The sequence below is a fragment of the Gallus gallus genome, chromosome 2, assembly GCF_016699485.2.
Source record: "Gallus gallus isolate bGalGal1 chromosome 2, bGalGal1.mat.broiler.GRCg7b, whole genome shotgun sequence".
NCBI lineage: Eukaryota > Metazoa > Chordata > Aves > Galliformes > Phasianidae > Gallus > Gallus gallus.
In genome coordinates, this window is record NC_052533.1 from 132850895 (window position 1) to 132876983 (window position 26089).

Genomic DNA, 26089 nt, shown 5'->3' on the forward strand with positions numbered 1-26089 from the left:
ACACAAACCATAGAAGGCACAAGAAGGATGTAGCTGGACTAGGTCCGAAGGAGGGTCACATCAAGGACTGGAACATCTCTCCTACAAAGACAGGCTGAAGGAGTTGAGTTTGTTCAGCCTGGAGAAGAAAAGGCTCTGGGGACATCTCATCACAGCTTTTCAGTATTTTAAGGAAATTAAAAACAACAACAAAAAAAAAGAGACTGACATTTACAGGGTCAGGTAGTGATAGGCCAAGGGGGAATGGTTTAAAACTAAAAGGAGGAAGACTTAAATTCGATTTCAGGAAGAAATTCTTTACTCAGAGGGTAGTGAGGCACCCGAGAAAAGCTGTGAATGTCCCATCCATGGAATTGTTCAAGGCCAGGATGGACGGGGACCTGGGCAATCTGATGGAGTTAATGGTATCCCTGCATAGCAGTTGGAACTAAATGATCATTAGGTCCCATTCAACCCAAATAATTCAATGATAATTCTACAATGATGGACAAAAATTGTCTCGCCAGCAGCATTAACACCTGAGTTTTGTATCACAAAATAAGAATTTCCAACAGTAGTTTTGCAATGTCTTGAATAATTTCATTTTTTTCTTCACTCCCCTTTCATTATATATAGTACTAGGATAATAATATATTTGTTCTTCAAGTAGAAATATATTATGATCTTTGGTATGATTAGAAAATCAAATCATATATATAACTGAGTAACAAGACGGAGTAATTTCATATATATCTCAGGCGTTAAAGAATGTGTAGTATATAAGGCAGAAACCAATGCTTGAATGATGAGGTTAAAAATATTAAACAGCTGCTACATTTCACAGGCACCATTCATCCTATGCAATGAATGAGGCAGGTAGCCTAAGGGAAATACTGGGTGACTCTGTAATTAAAGACTGTATGATAATGAATGTGTGTACAGAGTCAGAATTATACCTTCATAAGCAATTTACATTCTGACACTTCCTAATTTTTGAAGAATTGACTTTTCAAAAAAGGCAGCCATCCTCCATTATCTTCCCCCATCTCCCCCTAAAATAATCTCTAACCACACAGTTCCTGAATGCAATCCACTTGATATTAGGCAATCTTTTCTGCCTCCATCATACCATGTTTCATTAATAGTTTTGAAAGTGAATTACTGAAGCACAGACTGAATGATAGATACAGTAAACAGCTTCTGGAGGAATACTAATCCCAACAGAGTGGAAAGAGACCACAGGGACTAACGTTAGTGCTTATCACAAATGCCATCCGTCACACATGCCAAAATAAGATACAAGTCTTCAGAGACTAAACCTGTCTCTGGTTCATGATTCCCATTTTACATAAACAACTCTGATTTGCAGAATATTACTAGATATGAGTTAGCTCTTAACTACAAGGAAGACATCACTTGTACCTTGAAGATATAATCATAGAATGGCCTGGGTTGAAATGGACCACAATGATCAAGTTTCAACACCCCTGCTAGTTGCAGGGTCACCAACCACTAGACCAGAATGCCCAGAACCACATTCAGCCTGGCCTTGAATGCCTCCAGCAACAGGGCATCCACAACCTGTTTCAGTGTGTCACCACCCTCCGAGTGAAATATTTCCTCCTAACATCTAACCTAAACCTCCCCTGTCTCAGTTTAAGACCATTCCCCCTTGTCCTGTCACTATCCACCCTTGTAAACAGCTTTCTCCCCTTCCTGTTTATACACTCCAAGTACTGGAAGGCCACAATGAGGTCTCCCTGGAGCCTTCTCTTTTCCAAGCTAAACAATCCCAGTTCCCTCAACCTTTCCTCATAGGAGAGATACTCCAGCCCTCTGATCATCTTAGTGGCCCTCCTCTGGACCCGCTCCAAGAGCTCCACATCCTTCCTGTACTGGGGCCCCCAGGCCTGGATGCAGTACTCCAGATGGGGCCTCACATGAGTTGAGTAGAGGGGCACAATCACCTACCTCTCCCTCCTGGCCACCCCTTTTTTAATAAGACCAACTTGTTCTGGGCTCTCAGGACTGCAAACACACACTGCTGGCTCATGTCCAGCCTCTTGTCCACCAGGACCCCCAAGTCCTTCTCCACAGGGCTGCTCTCAAGGAGATCTTCCCCAGTTTGTATAAATACCTGGGACTGCCCCAACCCAAGTGCAGCACCCTGCACTTGGCCTTATTGAACCTCATCAGGTTTTCATGGGCCCACTTCTCCAGCCTGTCCAGGTCCCTCTGGATGGCTTCCCTTCCTTCCAGTGTATCGACTGCACCTCTCAGCTTGGTGTCAATCGTAAACTTGCTGAGGATGCACTTGATGCCATTGTCTATGTCACTGACGAAGATGTTGAAGAGCACTAGTCCCAAGACCAACCCCTGAGGGACACCGCTTGTGATCAGCCTCCACCCTGACACAAAACCATTGATCACAACACTGTCTGCATCCAGACAGACAATTCCTAATCCACTGCATAGTCTATCCTTCAAATCCACACTTCTCCAATTTAGAGAGAAGGATGTGGTGGGGGACCATGTCAAAGACCTTGCAGAAGTCCAGGTAGATGACATCCATCACCCTTCCCCTGTCCACCAAAGCTGTCACTCCATCGTAGAAGTCCACCAGATTGGTCAGGCAAGATCTGCCCTTGGTGAAGCCATGCTGTCTGTCTTGGATCAACTCTTTATCTCGTATGTGACTTAACATAGCTTCTAGGAGGATCTGCTCCATGATCTTCCCAGGCACAGAGGTGAGGCTCACCAGCCTGTAGTTTCACAGATCCTCCTTACTCCTTTTCTTAAAAATGGGAGTAATGTTTCCTTTCTTTCAGTCACCAGCAACTTCACCAGGCAGCCACGATTTTTCAAATATGATGGAGAGTGGCTCAGCAACCACATCAGCCATCTCTTTCAGAACCCTAGGATGGATATCATCCAGCACCCATGGACTTATACACATTCAGTTTCACGAGGAAGACTCGGACTTGTTCCACAGTTACAGTGGGACAGAAACCACTCCCCACACCCTCACCTAGAGGCTCATGGTCTTGGCAGAAGCAGGAAGCCTGACCACCTGTGAAGACTGAGGCAAGGCACTCACTGAGTACCTCAGCTTCTTCTATGTCTGAGGAAGCCAGCTCCCCATTACCTTTCATCAGAGGGGGAACACTCTTCTTAGTCTGTCTCCTCCTGCCTACATACCTGTAGAACCCCTTCTTGATGTCTTTCACATCCCTTGCCAAGTTCAGCTCCATCTGTGCCTTGGCTTTCCTAATCCTATCACTACACATACGGACAACAGCCCTGTATTCCTCCCAGGATAATTATGGACTCAGTAAAAACGTACAGTATTAATTACATTCAAACCACATTTTCTAGATGTAAGTATTTAAAACAAAATAATGGTATTCTCTATCTTAGAAATACTGATATTTTAAGAGAATGAGCATGCAGTCACTCCCACTACAAATCCCATACATACAGGTGTTTTCCTCATAACTATCAATTTGTCTTGCTTTTAAAATGCAGTTATTCAGTTATACACATGTATGCTCATTGAAGTATTAGACCAACCTCTAATAAGAGCTACAAAGGAATGTCATGCAGATAAAAACTTTTTTTCTTTTTACAAGTTCTTTTACAAGCCAAAATTTATCCAATTTTTTTTTTTTAATCAAAAACAAGAAATAGTAATGATTGCAAAGGTATGAGAAAGCTAAAAAATTATCAGGTATGGCCTATTTAAAATTCTTATCTACAACTTTATTATGCTGCAGGCTGATAGCAATTCAGACATTACCTCTTTTAAAACTTTATAGGTATAACATGCTAGTGCCACTAAGCTTACCGCAACTTTAGCTTGTGCTGTTGGTAAGTTTAAAATCAATATGATATTTACCTATGTGAATGAAGTGGTATACTTAGTCATTTGAATTGTGAAAAGTTTACTACAACAGGACAGAATCTCCCCTCACGGAGTCCCATTAAAATTCAGAATGATTGAAGCCATTAAGAGTTGGTCTTCCATGATGGGCAGAAATCAGTTATCCAAGCTACTTGGTACACTAACATGAGCTAATTTGTGGATGACACGAAGCTGTATGGTATGCTCACCATGCTGGAAAGAAGGGTTGCAATTCAGAGGATACTTAGTAGGCTCAAGAAGACCACCAGTGCAAAACTCATGTTCAACAAGGCCAAGTGCAAGACTTTGCACTTGGGTAATCGCCGGCACAAATACAGACTAGGCAGAGAATGGACAAAGAGCAGTTCTGAGGTAAAAGACTTGGGGATTTTGATTGACGGAAAACTCAGCATGAGCTGGTAACTTATGGTTGCAAGCCAGAAAGCCAATAGTATGGTGTGCTGCATCAGCAGAATTGTAGCTAGAAGGTCAGGGGAGGTGATTCTCCCTCCTCTACTCCACTCTCATGAGACAGTACCTGGAGTACTGCAATGATCACTGAGGTTCTTGACATTAAAATAAATAAATAAAAATATATGGATCTATTAGATAGAGTCCAGAGGATAAGGTTAAGGCCATAAGGATGATCAGAGGGATGGAGCATCTCTCCTATGAAGACAGTCTAGGAGAGGTGAGGTTGTTCAATCTAGAGAAGACAAGGCTCTGGGAAGATCTCACTGTGGACTTTCTGTACTTAAAAGAGATCTATGAGGAAGATGGGTAGAGACTCTTCATCAGGATATGTAGCGATAGGACGAGTCATAAAGATAAGCTCAAGCTTGACCTATTCTATTTATCAAACTTACAGGAAAGAAAGTCATATTAGAATACTGCCTTACTGGATAGTAGGGAAAAGCATACAAACCAATAAACTAATGCATTCCAGAAAATAGCAAGTCGTCCTCTTCACCTCCAAAAGGAAGATACTCCTTTAGTGACCACCAAAAATGATACCTACAAAGAATGCACCCCTTGAAACTCTTTAGATACATTATGGTTTCTAATAGATAGAAACATATTCTGAAAAAACAAACAAACAAAAAAAAACCACTTTAAACCAGCCAGAAAAAGCATAAGTGCTTCAGATTACACTTCATAAAATCCTGTTACAGTAAGTTTTACTTAGCTCCCTACACCTCATAGGTATACAATTTAAATAAACTGAGATTCTTAAGACTCAATGAATTAAATTCACTGATTAATAAGACCGGTTGTAAGATGTGCATGATATGGTTTGAGAGATAAAGTAAGAAAAAGACTGTGCATATACCTGTTGGAATCTAAATAAAGCCTGAAAATGGACTAGAGACATGAAATGAAAGATGGATAGAGGAAGGACATAATATTATCATAGGTTGATTCTCAATGTCACTTATAATTTTACCAATGCATATTTCCATCCCCTACATGATGAAAAAAGAAAACATGCCTGACTACACTTATGTCTGAGGTGATTCAGAAATGTCTACTGTATACTCTGTTCAGAGGAATCTGTAGACAAGAAAGAATTGAAGTTTAGAATCTTTGTTTGAATTCTATAGTTCAAATATTTTGTTTATTTGAAAGTTGATTGATATTGGAAAAAAGTAAAAATCAGACTAATCATAGCAGATACCATTTACGCACAAGCAAGTTCAATAAATATTGCTGACAAAAGTATATCCTTATACAATTATTTAGAATTATAAATGCTATTGTTAAGTACAAACTCACAATGGCAGCACTGAAAAAGCTAAACTTCTATTAGAAAGAGCTGAACAATAGAAGTGACAATAGAACCTCTAAAATGGTTTGAAACCTGTACAATCAACAAACATACAATTAGCAGAGTGGCATAGTTAGGCTAGTATTTTACAGGTTGTATAACTGAAAAGACCATTATGGTGGAAAGTGATAATCAAAAATAAATGCTCACCCACATCCCAGACAAAGAGTAAAAAACTCCCAAGGGAGCAATCCCCAGAAAAAAATCCTTCCCCAGTGACGGTCAGCCCTTAAATGCGGTCTAGAAGAGGTGGAGCCAGGCTCCACCCCTTCTGATCACACAGGTGAAGGCAATTCACCTGTGCTCATGGCTGACTCAGTGCTTGCCTCAGGTGATCAATCAGTGGTTCAGGCTGTGATTCAACAGTTCCCATACAGAACCATTTGCTTAGAAGCGTTCAGAATTGAAATAAAGATTCACTTCATCACTAATTATCTCAGTAACACTAATGAAAGTACTGATGTAACGGGTGGTAAAAGTTGTGAGGTAATAGAAATGCAGTAACGGTAGAAAGTCTGAAAAATGAGAATTGAAAAAGACTGATGCTTATCTTGGATCATTTCAGGTGAGATCTCACAAGACATTAACCACACAACTTCTATTCACTAAAAATATTCAGCTGTAGCTGAGCAGTTCTTACATAGAGTCCAGACTTTTCTGCTTCTCATGTCGCACTGTCAGCAAGGACGCTGGGGTGCACAGGAAGCTGGGAGGAATTACAGTCAAGGAAGCTGACTAAAACTGACCACAGGGTCCAATAACACATGATCACAAAATCACACAGAATTGTAGTGGTTGGAGGGGACCTCTGGGGATCATCAAGTTAACCCTCCAGCTAAACCAGGTTCTCTTCAGAAATTGAGCAAGAAAGCATCCAGGCAGGTCTTGAATATCTCCAGAGGAGACTCCACAACCTCTCTGGGCAATTTGTTTCAGTGCTCTATCGCTATCACAGTAAAGTTCTTCCTCATATTTTTATGGAACTTCTTGTGTTGCATTTCTTTGCCTATTGCCCCTAATCCTGTTGCTGCATAGTACTGAAAAGAGCCTGGCCTAAGCCATTTGACTCCCACCCTTTAGATATTTATAAACATTGCTGAATGTTTATAGGCTTTCAGCCTTTTCCATTCTGAAGAGTCCCAGGTCTCTCAGTCTTTCCTCAAGAAGAAAATGCTTCAGGTCCTTATTTATCTTTGTATCTATTCACTGGATTCTCTCCCTTTCTTGTACTGGGGAGTCCAGAACTGTAGATGTGACCTCACCAAGACAGTGGGGGTGAAGGGGAGAGGAAAACCTCCATCCACTTGCTGACCACACGTATTTCAATACAGCCCAGGACACCATTGGCCTTCTGGCCACAAGGCCATACTGCTGGCTCATGGCCAAGCTGCTGTCCATCAGGACACCCAGGTGCTTCTTTACAGAGCTTGTTTCCAGTAGGTCAGCTCCTAACATGTATAAATACAGGTGTAGTATATATAAATACTTGCTCTTGCTGAATCTCACGATGTTCCTCTCCAGCCTTCAGCACAGACTTCTTCTGATGTGCCAGCCACTCCTCCCAGCTCTGTATCATCAGTAAACTTGCCAAGGGTGGACTTTATCCCTTCATCCAGGTCATGGATGAAAGTGTTGAACAAGACCAGACACAGTACGACCCCCTAGGGAACACCACTAGCTACAGGTTTCCAACCAGATTCAGTGCCACTAACCACAGTCCTCTAAGCTCTGTCAGTTACCCAGTTCTCAACCCACCTTAATGTCCATTCACCTATCCCACACTTCTTAAACTTACTTATGATGGTGTTATGGGAGACAGTATCAAAAGATTTGCGTAAGTCAAGGTACACAACATTCACTGCTCTCCCCTCATCTACTCAACTGGTCATGACATAATGGAAGGCTACCATATTGGTTAAGTATGATTTCCCCTTCATGAACCCATGTTGACTGCTCCTGATAATCTTCTTCACTTCCAGTTGTTTGGTGATGATATCCAGAATAAGTTGTTCCATCAATGATGATGTGCCCAGATTTTTCCTTTTTCTGAGAAAAGGAGGAGGAAGAGGGGTACTCTTAGACTGATTGAGTTTACCTTCCCAAGAAACTGTTGCATATGCTGAGCCCTCGAAGCAGCTGAACATCTGCCTGCCAATGGGAAGTAGGGGCTTAATTCCTTCTCACGCTTTGCTTGTACATGTAGTTTTTACTTTACTTAGTAAAATGTCTTTTCCTCTACCCAGGAATTCTCACCCCATCCCACTAGGGAGAGTGAGTGAAGGGCTGTATGGTACTTAGCTGCATGCAGCGATTAAGTCACAAGAATTTTACAAAACCACTCAACATTAACTCTATTAGTAGGACCTTGACTTTCTTTTGCACTGTCCCTTATTTGCTTTTTATCATTTAAATGAAATTACAGTTACTTGAAATTAAATCTTAAGTAAAATTGGGCAATAATTCTATAAACTTTAATATATCACATTAGACATTTTATTTCACAGAAAAAAAATCTAAAAAAAAAAAAAAAAAAAAAAAAACTAGACACCATAAAAAGATGAAGCTTAAAACAAAAAAATAAAAACAGGAAAAAAGAATAGTTACTTCTTTTTTAACTATAATCATAGAATCATTTGAGTTGGAAGGAATCCTTAAGAGCCATCTAGCCCAACTCCCCTGCAATGAACAGGGACATCCACAGCTAGATCAGGTTGCTCAGAGCCTTGTCCAGTCTGACCTTGAATGTCTCCAAGGAGGGGGCATCCACCACCTCTCTGGGCAATCTGTTCCAGTGCCTCACCACCGTTATTGTAAAATCTAGTCTCTGAATCTCTAGAGGACTTATCCCAGAATACTGAAACCATATTACACTAGACAAAAGAATTTTGGATGCAAAGCAAAAGTCTACTTGAAATATGCAAAGCAATCTTGTTAAAAGAGGTTGCTGTGGCAACAAAATCTATCATCGCTGAACTACATTAATTTTGTAAATACATCAAGTATATTACTAGTAGTTCATAATGTTGCCAGAGGGACTGAAGTTACGTGAATTTGCAGCTTCACTGAGACCTGATCACCCTATGATCCTCTGGGTCTAGCCTCATATTCAACTTGTCTCAGAACATACTGCCAAAATTGATGTAATCTTCACAATCTTCCCCCCATGTCAGGGGAAGCCAGAGGTCAACTCTGTCATTCTCCACAATTGTAATAGTTCTACATCAAGAAAGAATATTTATGTTTGCCTATTAGGCTGATGAGACAAGTTTTGGTAGTGGGGAGCTGCAGGAGTACCCTCTGTGAGAAGAGCCCAGAAGCTACCCCATGTCAGAAAGGAAAAGGTTCCAGTGGGCTCCAAAAGGGACCTGTTGCAGGCTAGAGCTGAGCCCTAAGTGAATCTGGTTGCACTTCTGTGAGAGAAAGGGTAAACAACATTGCACAACAGCAGCTGGAAAGAGGAGTGAGAAAACGTATCATAAAATCACAGAACACCCTGAGTTGGAATGGACTTGCAAGGATCATCAATTTCAACATGCATCTTCACATTTGACCACCAAAATTAAAACCATATGTCTGAAAACATTATCCAACAGCGTTGGTGCCATGACCACTGCCCTGGGGAAAATGTTCCAGAAGCTGAACATCCTCCTATTAAAGAATCTTTTCACAGAATCACAGAATGTTAGGGATTGGAAGGGACCTTGAAAGATCATCTAGTCCAATCCCACTGCTGGAGCAGGGACACCTAGATTGTGTCACACAGGGAAGCTTCAAGTTTTGAATGTTTCCAGAGAAGGAGGCCCCACATCCTCTCTCGGCAGCCTATTCCATCGTACTGTTACCCTCACTGTGAAGAAAATTTTCCTAATATGCATCCTGAGCTTCCCTTAAAGGAGCTTAATCCCATTACCTCAGATCTTATCACTGGTCAAGATCACTGTATATGTAGAGAGAGACAATTATGCAGACACTGAAGTCAGTGCAGAAGGAGGGTACGACATGCTCCAGACACAGAGCAGAAGTTCCCATGAAGCCTGTAGTGTTCTCATGGTGGAGCAGGTTGTCACTCTGCAGGGCACGAGACACCGTGTGGAGCAGATCTCCATATGCAGTCATGGAGGAGACCATATGTGAACAGGTAGATTTGGCCTAAAGGAAGCCGGAAGCCACAGCCCATGGAAAGCCCCCACAAGAACAGGCCCGAGGTCAGAGCTGTAGCTCAGAGAGTAGAACCCACAGTGGAGCACCCACAGGGATACACGCAGGATCAATCTGCTCCTGAAGGAGGGACAGACCTGAATTAAAGCAGCTCCTGAAGAGCTGCAGTGTATGGGAAACTCATGTTGGATCAGTTTGTGAACGACTGCATCTCATAGGACAGACCCCACACTGAAAATAGGGAAGAATGACCATGAACTAGCTGCAGATGACAAAGCATTATGTACTGATGGCTACTCAGGCCAAGAATGTAGAAGAGGGCAAATGAAGGGAAGTTGTTTTCAGTTTGCTCTTAGTTCTCACTGCTTTAGTGTGTTATGAACAGGTGACAAATTAATCCCCCTTATACTGTATCTGTATTGCTCATGACAGTAATTGCTGAGTGATCATCATGTCCTTATCTGAACCCATGAGCTTTATTCATCATATCTTCTTGCCCTGGACTTTTGAGTATGGGGAGAAAGAGAGTTACCTGGATGAGTTTAAGGAACACACTTATCAGTGTGAAAACATCAGTCTAGCATTGATCACTTTGTTGAAGTAAGTAAAAAAAAAAAAAAAATAACAAATTACAGCTAATAAATGCACCGTTAAACAAAAAGAAAACATCCTTATTATGATTAAACAATGCTTTTTCAGAATTATTGCAACTAATGGAAATTTGGTAAAATATATTTGTAAACAGATGATACAATTTGCAGCATATTTAGTAACATGAAGATTACTAAAAACAGTAGTAGATATAAATGCATTTATCTTGGCTATATTACAGATTAAAAAAAAAAAAAAAAAGACAGTAATGGTGACTTGATAGCCAGATCATCCATGGGGATAAATCCAAACAGATTTAATCTGATCAAAAAATAATTCCTAGGTGACAACAACTCCTATCTTTCCAAATGTCTTAGGAAACAAATAGTCCAGTTTGTCTAAACAACTTTATTTCTTCATTTAAGATTCTGGCCAACATTTTTCTCTTCCTGATGAAATTTAAAAAAAAAAAAAAAAAAAAAGAAAGAAAAAAAATCACACTTTAGAATAAAGATGTCAATTTAAAACATTTTTCATAACTTCTTAAAATGGAGAAATTGCTGCATTTTTGTAACATCTCTGATCCACCTATAGGAAAAAGGAATGAAAAATATTCATGGAAGAGCCAAAGGAAAAAGAAAAGACAAAATGCTCTAATGACATTTCTGCTTAATTTTTCCTGATTTTGAAGAAGAAATCACTGCAAATAGGAGGCTTACATGACTAAGCCATATAGAAAACAGAGAGAAAAGTAATTATTTGTTGCTAGAGAAAACAAAAAACAAATTAAAACACCAATGACAGTTTTTTACTCATTTTAATCACAGTTCACATGCTAAGCCAGTGTTTTAACTATAGCTTTCATTAGACTATTTTAAAAAGAAATGAAATGGGAACTTAAGAAGCTGTAGAATTCCTGTAAAAAAAAAAAAAAAAAATCCAGGTAACAGTATCACTGCCTTCAGCTCTGGGACATACAGCAAGTAGTAAGGTTACACCAAGTCCAGAGGAGGGCCACACAGATGATCAGAAGAATGGAGCACCCCTCCTATGAAGACGTACTGAGAGAAGAGAGTTTGTTCATTTTAGAGAAGAGAAGGATACCCCATACCTGGTAGAGCTCACGGCCAGGTTGGATGGGGCACTGGGGGGAAGTGACCCTGGCCATTGCAGGAAGGCTGGAATTAGATGATCTTTAAGTTCTTTCCAGTCCAAACATTCTGTGATTCTAATAACAGCCAGCTGAGTAAAGTATTTACATAAAAGCCAATAAAGATTACTTCCCTTGATATAGTGTCAAAGAGATCCAAATTGGTAAACTTCCAATCTCTATATCTTAATATGATTATTTCTAGCCCCAAATAGCATTTAAGATAAGTAAAATAGAAAGAAAAAAAAAAGGCATATAGAAACAAATCAATCCAAAATAAGAAAAAGAAACAGAAAACAAAACTCTACAACTTTAAATACCTCAAAACAGAAATATATAGGAAAAAATACAAACAAAAATACTTTGAAAAAGATATTGGCAATCTTTCTTAAAACCCCCACTGGGAAATATATCACCCATAATTGTGAGGCCTAAAATTGTTGAAAGTGATTAAAATTTGAGCCACCATCTGTCTTTCTCAGAACCAGACAATTACTGATTTAATTGACTTGGCACATTATATATTGCTGTATATATGTCACACAAGAGCAAGTGATTTGATTTGTACAGAGTTGCCAGAAAGATGCCTTGAAGCTTGCAGATAACTCATTTTTGGTGGTTCTATTTCAGAGGCATTTTTATTTTGACTATGCCTAAGGCTTACATACCATTTGTAGCTTTTAGATTTTTAAATACATTATTAAAGTAGGAAACAATGTACCATACCATTAAAGCAAATGTCATTTATCATTTATTAGATTGTGCCCATGCTTTCATTTTATGAAGCCTGTGGCTGGAGTATCAGGTGTGCTTTATCATGACATAAAAATTAACTTTTTAACAGACTACATAACAACTACCTAGTGTAATTAGTCACTTTATAATCAAAAATTGTTAGTCATTTACCCAGCTTATAGATACACTAACTCAATGCATATTTTCAGGACTATTTTCCATTTAATTCCTCTGTTCCTTCCTATATATCCACATGGTTAAGACTAAAGGGATTTGGAATGTAGTTTCAAATTTGTTGTGAAATAACTGAATGCAATGGAACACACATTAAATCACTAAGGGGAGTGAGTCAAACTAACAGCCATTAAGTTCGGTGTCCTTGTTCAAACTGCAGCTAAAAACCAACCCTAACAAATTAAAATATCTATCTGTTGATAACTTGATGCATTCAAATGCTATTTGGTGAGCTAGTATGAAGTATCAGTATAGGGAAAGAAATAAATACATATTAAACATTTAGGAATATATAAAATTACAGTTGATTATATGGAGATGAGTTTGAGAATATTCAGTGACTTATCTCACGCTCTACCTATTCATATTCAATTAATTTTATTTTTTGAAGAAGCATTATTTCTAAGAATAAACACATCTCACAAATAAATAAGATAAAGTGGTACATTTTTAAACAATAGACAATAATCTGCCCCTTGAAAACTAGAATTGTTTTAAGACCTCTCAAAAAGAATCATGTAAATAAAAGAAACAAGTGTTGGACTGTGCAAATGAATTCAATTTCAAATACAAAAAGTTTCCTTTTCCACATTCCACTGTGGTTCACAGTTTGTCATGTTATCAGCAATATACTTTGACGGACAAAAGAACCTTGAGGACATAAAGAAATGGCGCCTCGTGTGGTACAAGTTGACCTTCAATAAGCTTATCAACTCTATCTGCCACTCCATAATATGTTTTGGGGTTTTGCTCATGCTTTTGATATGTATAGTTCTGTCCAGGTTTCTGAACCTATTACTTTTCATAATTCCATTCCTCCTTTGCAGTTATCAGGCACTATGTACCTCAGTCCTTATTTTCCAAGTTACTCTTGAATTAGTTTTGTTTATAAGACTTCTCCCTTGCAGTAACTAAGCTATTTCTCTTACCTATCTTTCCTTTGTATGTTAAATATAAATAATTTAAAAATACAACATACACTTCATTTCTAATGCATACATTTGATGGATTAACTTCTGCTTTTCCTCTTTGTTATTTTGATTAATAGCTATTATACGCTCTTGCCAGCAGGCAAGGACCAAGTAACTTTAAAATTTGTTTCAAGAAACACATGCAACTGTGTTAAAAATAGTATAAAAACAATATAATTATTCTAGAATATCTCAGAGAGGTATACATACGCTATCTTAAGATTTTAGTTGATTCTTCTGCTCACATTACAGGAAAATTATACACTTCAGAAGCATCAAACAACTATTTAACAATAAAAAACAGTACTGTTAGGTTAGTTCTACTTTGTCTTTGCCCCAAACTCATAACTAATTTCAATTCTTGATGTCTATTTTTTTTCCCCTACTGTAGGGGTCGTTATTAATTTTCAAACACTGGAAATTGCAGGAAGAATGTGTTTTTTGCTCATTTAACATTAAATAATCACATTGGGGTTTTTTTTCTAACTTGAATTAGCAGAAACAAAAAATAACTAAATGACAAAAATTCAGTTGTTATGAGGACACAAATAAAAAAAAATACAACATTTTATATGTCATAAGACTTTTAAAGAGAAAAAGTATTTTTCACATATTTTTCTACCCTACTAAATTTTCATTGTTTTTAAAATCAACAGAATTGGGAAAAGAATGAAAATATAAAAGAATGGCATTTTATTATCTTAACATAATCTTGACAATAACAATAAGTTTTCTTCCAAAAAATATATATTTACCTTTGTAATTAACCTTGAAACCAACTGATCCCACACTTTCATCCGTCTGAAGATGCAACCACATCTGATTGCTCATGCTTACAATTAAGTCTGGTACAAAGCTCCCGGTTAACCTACAGATAGAAAAAGAAACCTGTAGAGGGATTACACTTAAAATAAATAAATAAATACTCAAAAGACAAAAAGAAAACCTTAATGATCATCTTAAAGGACTACCAGTATATTATAGTTACTAAATACAATTACAATAAAAAGTATGTTAAGTATTAATCGTCATCCGAAACCCGGAAAGAAAACTAACTTCAGTGCAGTGTCAGACAACCAAATTTATTTTATTTTATTTTTTTCAAAGTGTTACTTACCAGTTCAGACCTAAGAAAGGAGCCTAAGTAACTTCTAACTTGTAAACTATTTTTTAGGATTTTTTTCTTTTAAACTTGACATGGTCAGCTCACACCAACTTAACCAATATATCTCTCAAGGTTCCAATGACTACAGCTTATGATGTATCAAAATACTCCACGTAACCTTCAGTTATATGTATCTTTCCTTCTCTGAATCTTATCTGGTATAACTCAGATACTTGAGGGAATATTAAGCAGCAGTAGAAGCCCATGAAGAGATGCTATATTTAGTATTTAATTAAACAAAAGAACTTACTTAGCATACAACTACCCTATTTTAGAATACATGCATTAAGTTGTTATTCTTAAATAGCAATGCTATTACAAAGGTGCCCAGGGTCCTTGCACTCTTTTACCTCTCATTACTTCTACCATAGCAAGAGAAGGAGGCCTATATCAGATTCAGATGACATTCATTCCTTCATTAACAAAAATGCTACTTGTCAGAACTTAAAAACCTGTCATTGTTCAATGACATTGATTTAAAAAAAAACTAGTTACACTTAATTTCTCTTTTTTTAACTTGTCATATTATTACAATAAAAAAGATTCAGTGTAATCCAAAATGTGTATTCTATTTGTTAAATTAAAGGTATGACAGTAAAAAGTGTTCTAAAACCTGTAGTTTAATGTTATATGGATTTATTTTTCCAAAATTTTTTTCTGAAAAGTGGTAAAAGTTTATCAGTTAAAACAGAATTTTGGAAAGTAGCACAATATTTTCCATTCCTCTAAAATGGATCACAAGCACAGGACTGTTTGAGAGTGAAAATTGTTTCCTTTTTTTCCAGTTCTAATCTTTTTTTTTTAAAGCTGAGACTTAAAATAAATAGATCTTGTAGTTAATTTTAGCTCTTCACTCTGGTCTTTTTTTCAGCTTGTTTCCTTATAAAATACTCTGCTGTAGGAGAAACTCCTGTCAGATCTCCACATCTGTGTTCACAGATGGAGCTACTACAAAAACTCTTGCCAGAACTGAACAACTAACTGTCTGGCCAAAATAATGTACTGACTGCACAATCCTGCACTAAAGAAAAGTGTCTTCATTAATTTCTGACTGCAAAATTAAAAAATTAACAGGATATTACTCAGAAACAACACTGATGTAATAGTTAGCAGTTTTGTAATGGTTATTGATGACTGACAGTAGATTTTAGGAATATTAAAACTACTAGGATTATTAATCTCCTTGTTGTTTCAGAGAGAATAATTCCTATAATAAAAAGCTAAGACGATTTTTATAATTTCTGTTTTCTATGTGAATTTTAAAAAATACATGTGTTTTAATAAATAAAGTTTTCAGATGCCATACTTTTCAGTGAAACAGTACATCAGAGAAAAAAAAAAACATCTACAAATGCTTTTTTAAATTAATTAACAAAATACAGAAATAATTTATCACTTTTAATTTTTACTTCAGTATTTTAAATTACATATTTTGAATATATTTGAAATGTAGTTTCTTATCAGCTACAAATTCCTATAGGCTTCAGCTGAGTTATCAATAAGTGAAACAACTTTCTGCATGGCAGGTGTGAGATTATGAGACAGACATCTAAGTAGATTCAGTTTGAACAGAAAAGGGGTGTTTATAACAACACAGTGACAAACTTTCAAGTAACTGGATCTCCTTTAATAAAATGAGACAACCTAGACTTTAGTTTTCAGACATAGAGGTTTAATGGTATATTATACGTTGGATATCTCTCATTCAAGAAAAACATGGGTTGTCTGTTATTTCTGTACCTTCAAAATCAGTGAATTATCATTATTTAAGTGCTTAGAGATCCCTTTGGAAAGGTTTGGAAAGATTTGAGGGTCATCAACAGGATCCAGAAAAGATAACATTATCTGAAGGGAGACATTTAAACCTAGATAACAATTAAATCCTGCAGCTATGAATTATCTTTTCTTTTCTCCTGGGGTTTATGAGTATCCCCCTATTGGGAATGATTACAGAGAGGACTTCTCTCCTAGATGCATGTTCTTACATCTTCCCTTTCAAAAGCTGAGCAGTGAGCACCATCAACAACATAAATTAATAGGTATAATTATGACACTTTCCTTTTTATTAAACAGCTTAACAGTAGCCATGATGCTCAGCAGCAAGATTTTCACCTTTCCCTGTAGGTCTCCAAGACTACCTTTCCCACATATTAGTGACATACATTCCCCTTGAGGTAACTCCTTTCCATCTGATGAAAATGATATAATACAAGAGACAGAATACTTGCAGATGCCCAATACAGTAAAAAAAGAATAAAAATGAATTTCATGCCTTGTGCACTCGATTTTCTGAATGTGCACTGCAGGAGCTAGTGTCTGGATGCATCTTACATAAAGAGTCACCTGCAGCAACTGTCAGTGTAAGCTGCTGAAAAGCAGAATTCCATTCAGAAAAGGTGCTATGACTGTTGTAAGAGGAGGAGCCACTAACTTTTCCTTCCTTCCCACGTACACATTACATAACTCCATCTTGCAAAAATCTTTGTTTAAAAAGAAAGCACTAAGAATGCCTTTTTTTTTTAAGTCACCTGGCAGAGCCAGACAGAGCAGTGAGATCATCCCCTGCACATAGATAAGCAGCCAGTTGGCATGGCAGCGACCCAGGAGTGAGGCAAACAGAACAGGCAAACAGGGTATGGCATAGCAGAAGGGCAGGGCCCAGTAGTTTGCCCAGACAGTTCATGCAGGGCAGGTGTGTGGAGGGAAGCAGCATGCACTGCTTTTCTCATCCCAGGAAAACTCTTTGTTAGTACCGACATGGTGCAGGCAGAAACAGAAATGCAGATCCGGGGGGCGGGGGGGGGTGGGGACATACAAACTCTCTGGGTTGATGCATGCACCCAGACAGACCTTCCAAAGAGTAAGAAGGCTTCCCAGACTTGTGGCTTTGGGGAGCTCTGGAATCTGGAGGCCACCCAGGGGACCAAAGCAGATGAGGGGTGTCATGGATGCAGATGTACCCAAATGGATGATCTTGGGCAGCTGACCAGGCTGAGAGAGGAGGTAAGGCTGAGATGTGTTCAGCAGTCAAAGAGGGGAAACTGACACCTGGTATCATGCAGTTGTATGAGCAGATAAACAGCCCTGTATTGGGGCCCAGCCAGAGAAGAGAGCAAATTAGCTGGGCTCATTACAAGGACTAGAGCTACTGGGGGAAGGGAGTGTACTGTTGAGTGACAAAAGGAGTATTGTCACTCTAGGAAGCAGTGGGGAAAAACCTGAAATTTGCCCCAGAGGTTTGTGGGAGGAGACCTATAGGAAATCAGCATATCTGAAAGCTCAGCTAAAGTGTCTCTATATACCAACACATGCAGCATGGGAAATAAGCAAGGGGAGCTGGAAACCATGGTACCCTTGGAAAACTTTGATCTTATTGCTATCACAGGAACATGGTGGGATGATTCACACAACTGGAACACCACCATTGAGGGCTATAAACTTTTTAGAAGGGATAGGCAGGGTAGGAGGGGCAGGAGAGTTACCCTCTGTGTTAAGAAGTGGATAGACTGTGGGGTACTTGTTCTGAGACAAAGCCAGGAACAGGCGGAAAACTGTTAAAATTAGGGATGGGACCAATAAAGGACAGCTGGTGGTGGGATCTATTACAAGCCACCTGATCGAGAGGAGCTTGTTGATGAGGCATTCCTACGTTAGCTACAAAAAATTGACACTCATAGGTTCTCATTCTGACGGAAGAATTTCAACCACCTGAATATTCACTGGTAAGACAACTCAGTTGAGATATAAGCAATCCAGGAGAATCCTGGAGTCTATGGATGATAACTTTCTAGTTTAGATAGTGGACAGACTGACCAGAAGTGAAGCCCTGTTGAGTCTGGTGCTCACCAATGCAGAGGGATCTCTTCTTATTTATTTTTATTATCTTTATTAATATTAAAGATATTAAGATTAGAGGCAGCCTGGGCTGCAGTGACCACACTCTTGTTGAGTTCATGATCTTGAGGAATGTGGGCCTGGCAAAGAGTGGAGTCAGGATCCTGACCTTCAAGACAGCAAAATTCAGGTTGTTTAAGAACATGTTGAACAAGACCTCCTGGGAAGAAGACTTTAGAGGCAAAGGAGTGAAACAAAGCTGTCTACTCTTTAAGAATGCCTTTCTGAGAGTGCAAGAGCTCTTTAGCCCTCAGAATAAGAAAGCAGACAGGAGAAGCAGGAAACAGGTATGGCTTAGCAAGTACCTGCAGGTCAAACAGAGGGGGAAAAAAAGGGCAAGTACAGACAGTGGAAGTGAAGATTTGTCACCTGGGAAGAATGCAGGGATGCTGTCTAGATTTTCAGAAGATGGAATTAAGAAAGCCAAGGCATGCGAGCCAGCAGTGTGCACCTGAAGCCTGGAAAGCCAGTGATATCTTCAGTTCCATCAGAAGAGGAGCGGCCAGCAGCATGAGGGAGATGATTGTCCCTCTCTATTCTGCCTTCATGAGGCCTCAGATGGTGTACTATGTCCAAGTCTGGGGCCCCCAGTGCAGGAAAGGCTTTTGGAGAGGGTCCAGAGGAAAACCATCTAGATGATCCAAGGGCTGGAGCATCTCTCCTCTGATGGTAAGATGAAGGAACTGGGCTTGGTCAGCCTGGAAAAGAGAAGGCTATGGGGAGACATCATTGAAGCCTTCTAGTATTCAAAGGGAGTTTATAAACCTGAGGAAAACCAACTTTTATGTGGGTAGATTGTGACAGGATAAGGAGGAGTGGTTTTAAACTAAAGGAATGGAGATTTAGTGTCGGGGCAAGATTTTACTGAGAGTCTGGGGAGGTGCTGGAACTTTGCCCAGAGAGGCTATGGACACCCTGTCTCTGGAGGTGTTTAAGGCCAAGTTGGATGGGGCCCTGGGCAATCTGATGTAGTACTTCATCTAGTGGCTAGCAGGCTAGCAACCCTGCCTGTGACAGGGGGGTTGGAAGTTGATCCTTGAGATCCCTTCCAGCCCAAGCCATTTTATGAATCTACTGCAAAGCAGCCCTGCGGAGAAGGATCTAGGTGTCTTGGTGGACAACAGGTTGACTGTGAGCCAGGAGTGTACCCCTGTGGCCAAGATCACCAAAAGTGTTCTGAGGTGCATTAGAAAGAGCGTTACCAGCAAGCTGAGGGAGGTTATCCTCCCCCTCTACCCTGCCCTGGTTAGGCCACATCTGCAGTTCTTTGCTCCCCAGTACAAGAAGGCTATGGAGCTCCTAGAGAGTTTTTCAAAGAGCTACAAAGCTGATTAAGAGGGCTGGAGCACCTCTACTATGAGGAAAGCCTGTTTAGCCCAGAAAAGAGAAGACTGAGAGGGGATCTTATTAAATATCTTAAGAGAGGATACAAACAGGATGAGGCTAGGCTGTTTTCTGTGTTACCTGACACCATGACAAGTGGTAACATGCTCAAACTGAAACACAGGAAATTCCATCCACACATGAGAAACAGCTAATTCACTGTGAGGGTGACTAAGTACTGGAACAAGCTACCAGAGCTTGTGGAATATTCTTCTCTGAAGATAATCAGAACCCACCACTGTGCTCTGGGTGACCCTGCTTGAAACAGGGAGGTTAGAGTAGATAATCCCAGGTGGTCCCTTCCAACATCAGCCATCTGCAATTCTGTGGTAATTATATCTAAATGTCACTTAAGTTTAGTTTTGGGTTCCAAACTTTCCTATCTAGAAGTGCCCAGTAAATCTACTAGATTAAAGACTTTGCTAAGTTTCTTATTTAATTTTGATAAATTGGAAGATAGAAGTTTTCTCATCATTTACATGTAAAGCATATATATTCAAACCATTGTTCTTGAGTCTTGCTGGAGGAAAGATAATTGTTTTTAAATTTATATTCTAAAACCAAAACCCACAATAGCTGATTTATTTACTGTGCACTGTATCTCAGACAAAGTCTGAATGGCTCAGGACAGATAAGTTTTCTTTTTGTATAAGTAGTAATTTATGTTCCATTATGCACATAATTTTTAAAAATATTTTTATCCTAAAAACCTCAACACTGATACTGCTAATCAAAGAATAATCAGTGATCATTCCACTGGTAAAAGTATATGTTTCCTGATTATACAATGCTATTTAATGTTATTTTTAAAATATATCAAACTGGAGGATATTTTTCCTACTCCAGGATTCTTAAATTATTTCCCTAGAAAATTACAAAACATTATCTCAGAGTTATCAAGTGTTAACATGTAAGTAACTATTTAATAAAATAAAATTATTCACAATTTCATTATTGTGAATTGGTAATGGTAATTTTAATGGTAATTTTAATCCTATAATTTATCCCCAAAATGTGTCTCATCATCAGAAGTACATTTATAAAATAGTAGAACTTATAATGAATTTAAGTTGGACAAACTGTTCTACTACATTTGTCAAAATTTTAGAAGTCTTTGTCCTGTGCCTCAGTATATTCCTATAATCCGAGTGCCAATGCTTTAGTTGAACGTTAATAGGGTCTAGTGAACTGGTGCTTAATAAAAATTCTTTCCACATGACAGGAAACTCAATGTAATTTAGAAATCCAAGAACACAGATCTTAGAATATCTTGGAATGAATTCTGACACTTTGAGTAATATATTTTGAGGGCTTGGTACTGTTACTTTTTCTCTGGCTATAGAATAGAAATTACAGTTCTTCCCCACTTTTCAAGATTATCAATTAGCACACCGACAGTCCAATGTAGAAACTTTGCGCTGCTCTAAAAAAAATTAGTCCTGAAACACCTGGCAAAATTGTTGTATCCTCTTAAATTTAAAGGGATAGAAACAGTACAGAAATAGTTAAGAAATGGAAGGTCAGATGGTTTATCTTCTGAAGGATTAAAAAAAAAATTATGGTGAATATCTACAAATCCTGAAACAAATGTATTTTCTGCTCAAAGTTTTGCAATTAATAATATTAATTAGATGAAATAAAGAAAGGAAAAGAAATGAAGGTAAACATTGGCTTCTGAGAAGTTAAAGAAAATTATTTCTGGATACAATTCTCACAGTAAATAATGAAAAACCACAATATATAATACGAGTATGAATAAACTTCCATTAAATACACTGCCAGGATCATCACTCTAAGGAATCTTAATTTTGGTACTTTTTTTTTTAATTATTAAATACATTTTGTAGAAAACACTTATCATATTTGCTTCTGTTGTATGATCTACGGTTTCAGTTTTTAACTTGTTGGAATATTATCTACAGAACAGATGATAAACTAAAGCACTTACTGAAATGACAGTTTACTGAAAAGTGAGAAGCATTATTTGGCCTTTCCCAAAGACCTTTCCTAAATAGCAGAATATCCTTTATGAGTAAATATGGTTTAGGATTATCACCTTTTTTTTTTTCTTTTTTTTTCCTTTTTTTTTTTTTTCCCTAAAATTAACTTCCGTTTTTAAAGGTAAATTTTAAGAGGTATGCATTTCCTTAAAAAATCACACTGAAAAACCACACAATGTTCTACGTATTTTACACATGAAGGGGGATTAAATGGATTCACTAGATTACACCACTATCTTCACAACTGTATGTAATAAGAGTGTGATTTTTTTTCTGCATTATATTATTATACAAACAATTATCATCAGAAGTTAAAAATTTGACCAGTATGGATTCAAAAGTAAGACAATGGTTGTTAAAACTAAATATCTTCACATTCTTGAAGAATGTTATAGGATGGTTAAAAATATATATGTGAAACTCAGTGCTATCTGACTTATAAGTAGTTTAGGTAATATATTTTTATAATTTTCTTCACCACCCTAACTCAATTTGAGCTTATTAAAACAGTCAACAAGCCCTCATCAACATCCAATGCTACTTCTTTTTTTGTCATACAAAGCTTATTAGGTGATTCAAAAAGTTGCCCCTTTACCTTTCTGCATGTTGCCTATGTATTATTTTCAATTACTGTCATTATTACAAATTTTTAATGTGAGAACTGACCTATACAAAGAAAATGCAATAGCAGTTAAAAGTTTATACATATATAGAGAAATGTAAATACTAGCACAAATGTACACTGTATGTCTTTTAAGAATTCTGATGTTAGTTCACCTTTTCCTTTTCTGCTGACTTATCTCTTTCTAACTTTAGAGCAGTAAACATGTAACAATGTACTTAAACTGTCATATTCAGTGACATTTCAGAAGTTTGGTAAAATTAACTTTTGTTCAGATTCACCTGTTATGACTATTTACTTTCATTAAAAATTACATTATTTATATTCTGTAAAGCATATAAACTTTAAATGCAAAAGACTTACACTTGAAGCACGGTTTTAGGATCACCCACTTCTCCTCCATCACCAATTGTCAATGTGTCATAGCCAATCTCCAGATCAAATTCTTCAAAATTTATCTGAATGACCTGGGAAATAAAATAATATGTCTGACAGATGTGTCTCTAAATAAACTTTTCAGGAGCATAAATAAAAGAGAATTTCCAATTAAAAATTACATGTACATTCAGAATATCTTACAGTACAGTAATGTAATTAAAAGGCTTGTTTATTGAACTAAAAAATTGTAATAATTTTAAGATATCACCTCTGGTATTACCCTGCTGACCTCCTCAAAGTATTGTCATCTCACTTATTTATGTAGTTGTCATATTTTTAATACAGTACCAAATAATTGCATTACATTTCAATTAAGATATACATAAAGGCCAACATAATTGGTTATAATTTCTGCAGTACAGTTGTCTTCAAATAACAACTGAATAATTGCACTTGGAAGAGTAAATGTAGTGAAAGTGAGGAACATAATTCATTCCTAACATCTGCAGTCTGGATAAAGCAGCATAATGTTGGATCAAAGGTAAAAACCGTTTTCTTATAGGAAAGAAATGCTACTATCAAGAACACAATAATTTTTATATCATTTAATCTAAACTGCAGTGTGCATGTTTAATACCTAAAGCATAAAAATTTAATCTCTATTTAAAGAATACAATTAATTTTTCTGTTAGAGCAAAGTTCAACCATATTACTGGAAAATAAAGACTGTTATTCCCACTGACGTGTTAGTCACGTGAAATCTTTATGAAAAGATCACAAGATCCTCAAATTTTCATATACACTAAAAAAACAGGATACTTCTGAACAATAATTTGTAACTAATTAATTTGTCGTTTCTATTAAAAATGATCTTGTTGTAAGTAGGAGCTAAGAGTGTTTGTGCTTGGAGCTGTGAGAATTATTTTAATGCACTGACAGCTTGTGTTACTATGCTACCTGCAGTTGTTTGAAATTTGACATATTGTTAATTTTTTGAAAATAAATTTTAATTCACCTTTTTCTTTTCTTGGCCTCAACCTATTACGAGAAATAACAAGTTATTAGCTGTTATAAAGTTTTCTCATTCTTTTGCAATCTCTATTTCTTTTCAGAAATAATGTTTCTATATTTAATTAAAATTGATGTACATGCAAAAATCTTGCATTTCCTGCATTAACCTCTTTCAAAAATGCATTCTTTAATAAAAGACTTCTAACACACACTCTGCAACTCACCTAAATCTATGGTAACAGGAAAAGTATGAATTAGAAAAGCCTGCTGTACAAAACCATACATGCATTTCTGCAGACTCGTCCTATGCTTGATATGCCAAGTACGTAATGTACAATATAAAATGTACTTGAAATTTTTGCTAATGTGCCTGAATGGCAAGAAAATAAGTACTGTGAGTAGAGAGATTTATTTTTAGAGTCCTTGTATTGCAGTGTATGATTTATTTTGATCAGGCTCCAAGAGCGCTGGAGCTGGCACTGTATTGAGTATTCCCTTTTGAATAGCGAAAAGGTGTTTTGATGACATCAGCATATAGAGGTGAAGATGATGGATCCTTTCAAAATAAAAACTGAGATTTAGGTGAGATGACTGAATAACATAAAACTGAGTACTAAACCCATTAAAATTGTGCTTTTATCATCTACTATGTTGTCTTTTTTTTTTTTTTTTCTCCAGAAAAAGTGGCACAGCTGTACGTGGCAGACCAAAGATACGTGATACCCTTGAATCAGTTTTACACGAGACTAAAAGAGGCTCATTCTTGGTATTCATTTGCTATTATTTGTAAGAATAAGTAAAGACTTAAGGCAATACTATGCTGATTGATTACTGCATTCTGTTTCTTTTTAACTAGATCAGCTTTATCAAATTGTGCTGTTGATCCGTGTACTGTAAGCAAAGCAATCGGGCCCGGGACTAATGTTATTTTATGTATAAATTCAAGTAAAGTCTATTTTCCAGTTTTCCTGAAGCATCATTAGAATAAATGAGAAATGTCCTGAAGAAGGCTGCATCCCATAGGGAACCCCTACATCAGAAGACTCAAAGCTAGAGCTGTAGCATGTGGAGAGGAGCCTGCAGTAGAGCAGGAGATCTGGGAACCTGCCACCTGTGCTGGAGCAGTCCGTTCCTGAGAGATGGCCCTGTGGTACAGACCCATGTTGGAGCAGTTCTTGATGAACTGCACTGTGTGGGAAGCCCACGCTGGAGCAGAAGATGATGATGAAGGAATTGCAGAGATGAAATGTTATGCACTGTAACACCCATTCCCTGTTCCCCTGCATGACTCGGGGAGCAGATAGAAGAGGGTGGATGGTGAGGGGAAGTTGTTTATAGTTTTCTTTTTCTTCTGTTCTAGTCTCTTATTAATAAGTGATAAATTCCATTAACACTCCTATGCCAAATCTGTTTTGCCCATGACAGTAATCTCAAAGTGATTACTTTCAATGCATGTGCTTTCTTTTCTGTTTAGGAGGAGGAGGCAGGAAGCAGCATGTATAGAGTAGAGCTAGCCACTGGTGTGGAAGCCCCACGCTATCCTGATACAGACTAATTATATTTTGAATTTTATTTCACATAAGTAATTTATTCCAGAATATTATTAAGTATGTTTCTAGAGACTATTGTCAGGGAAAAGAGGAATTATTTTCTCCTCTATTCCTCCAAATATGTACAAGCAACACATTTATTTAAAATTAACATATGCTGAGCTGTGCACTCATTAGTCACTAAGATGAACAGAAAAGTAGTTAAAAGAAACACAGTATTCCTTGTCCATCATGGACTGCTTTAGCTATTTATAAATCCAAAAACAATAAAAATATATATTATTGTTGAATTAAATTTATGAACCAAGAAGCAAATAACAAAAAAGGTGGTAGTACTGATAATTACTAAGCTAAAAAAATACTATTTGAAATATACTTTCTGAAAATTATGATGGTATTTTTTTTTCTCTAAGAATTTTGCAAGGACTCTTCCAAAGAAGGAGCTGGAGGCAGGGTCAGGGATCTAACTTGTAAAGAATTACAGCAGATCTTTTTTTTTTTTTTTTTTTTTCAATGGAATATGTCATTTGGGACCCACTTCT

The 26089-nt window shown here is 37.4% G+C and overlaps 1 protein-coding gene across 6 annotated transcripts in view; it reads right to left on the reverse strand.

Moving 5' to 3' along the window:
• The window catches only part of CSMD3 (CUB and Sushi multiple domains 3), a 567558-nt gene that overhangs the window by 248488 nt on the left and 292981 nt on the right, over positions 1–26089 (reverse strand). For all 6 annotated transcript variants that reach the window (XM_040695846.2, XM_015283035.4, XM_040695845.2 and 3 more), the window contains 2 exons: positions 22972–23075; positions 14300–14412 (listed from right to left, as the gene is read on the reverse strand). In XM_040695846.2, coding sequence (XP_040551780.1) covers positions 14300–14412; positions 22972–23075 — 217 coding nt within the window. The remainder of the gene's footprint in view (positions 1–14299; positions 14413–22971; positions 23076–26089) is intronic.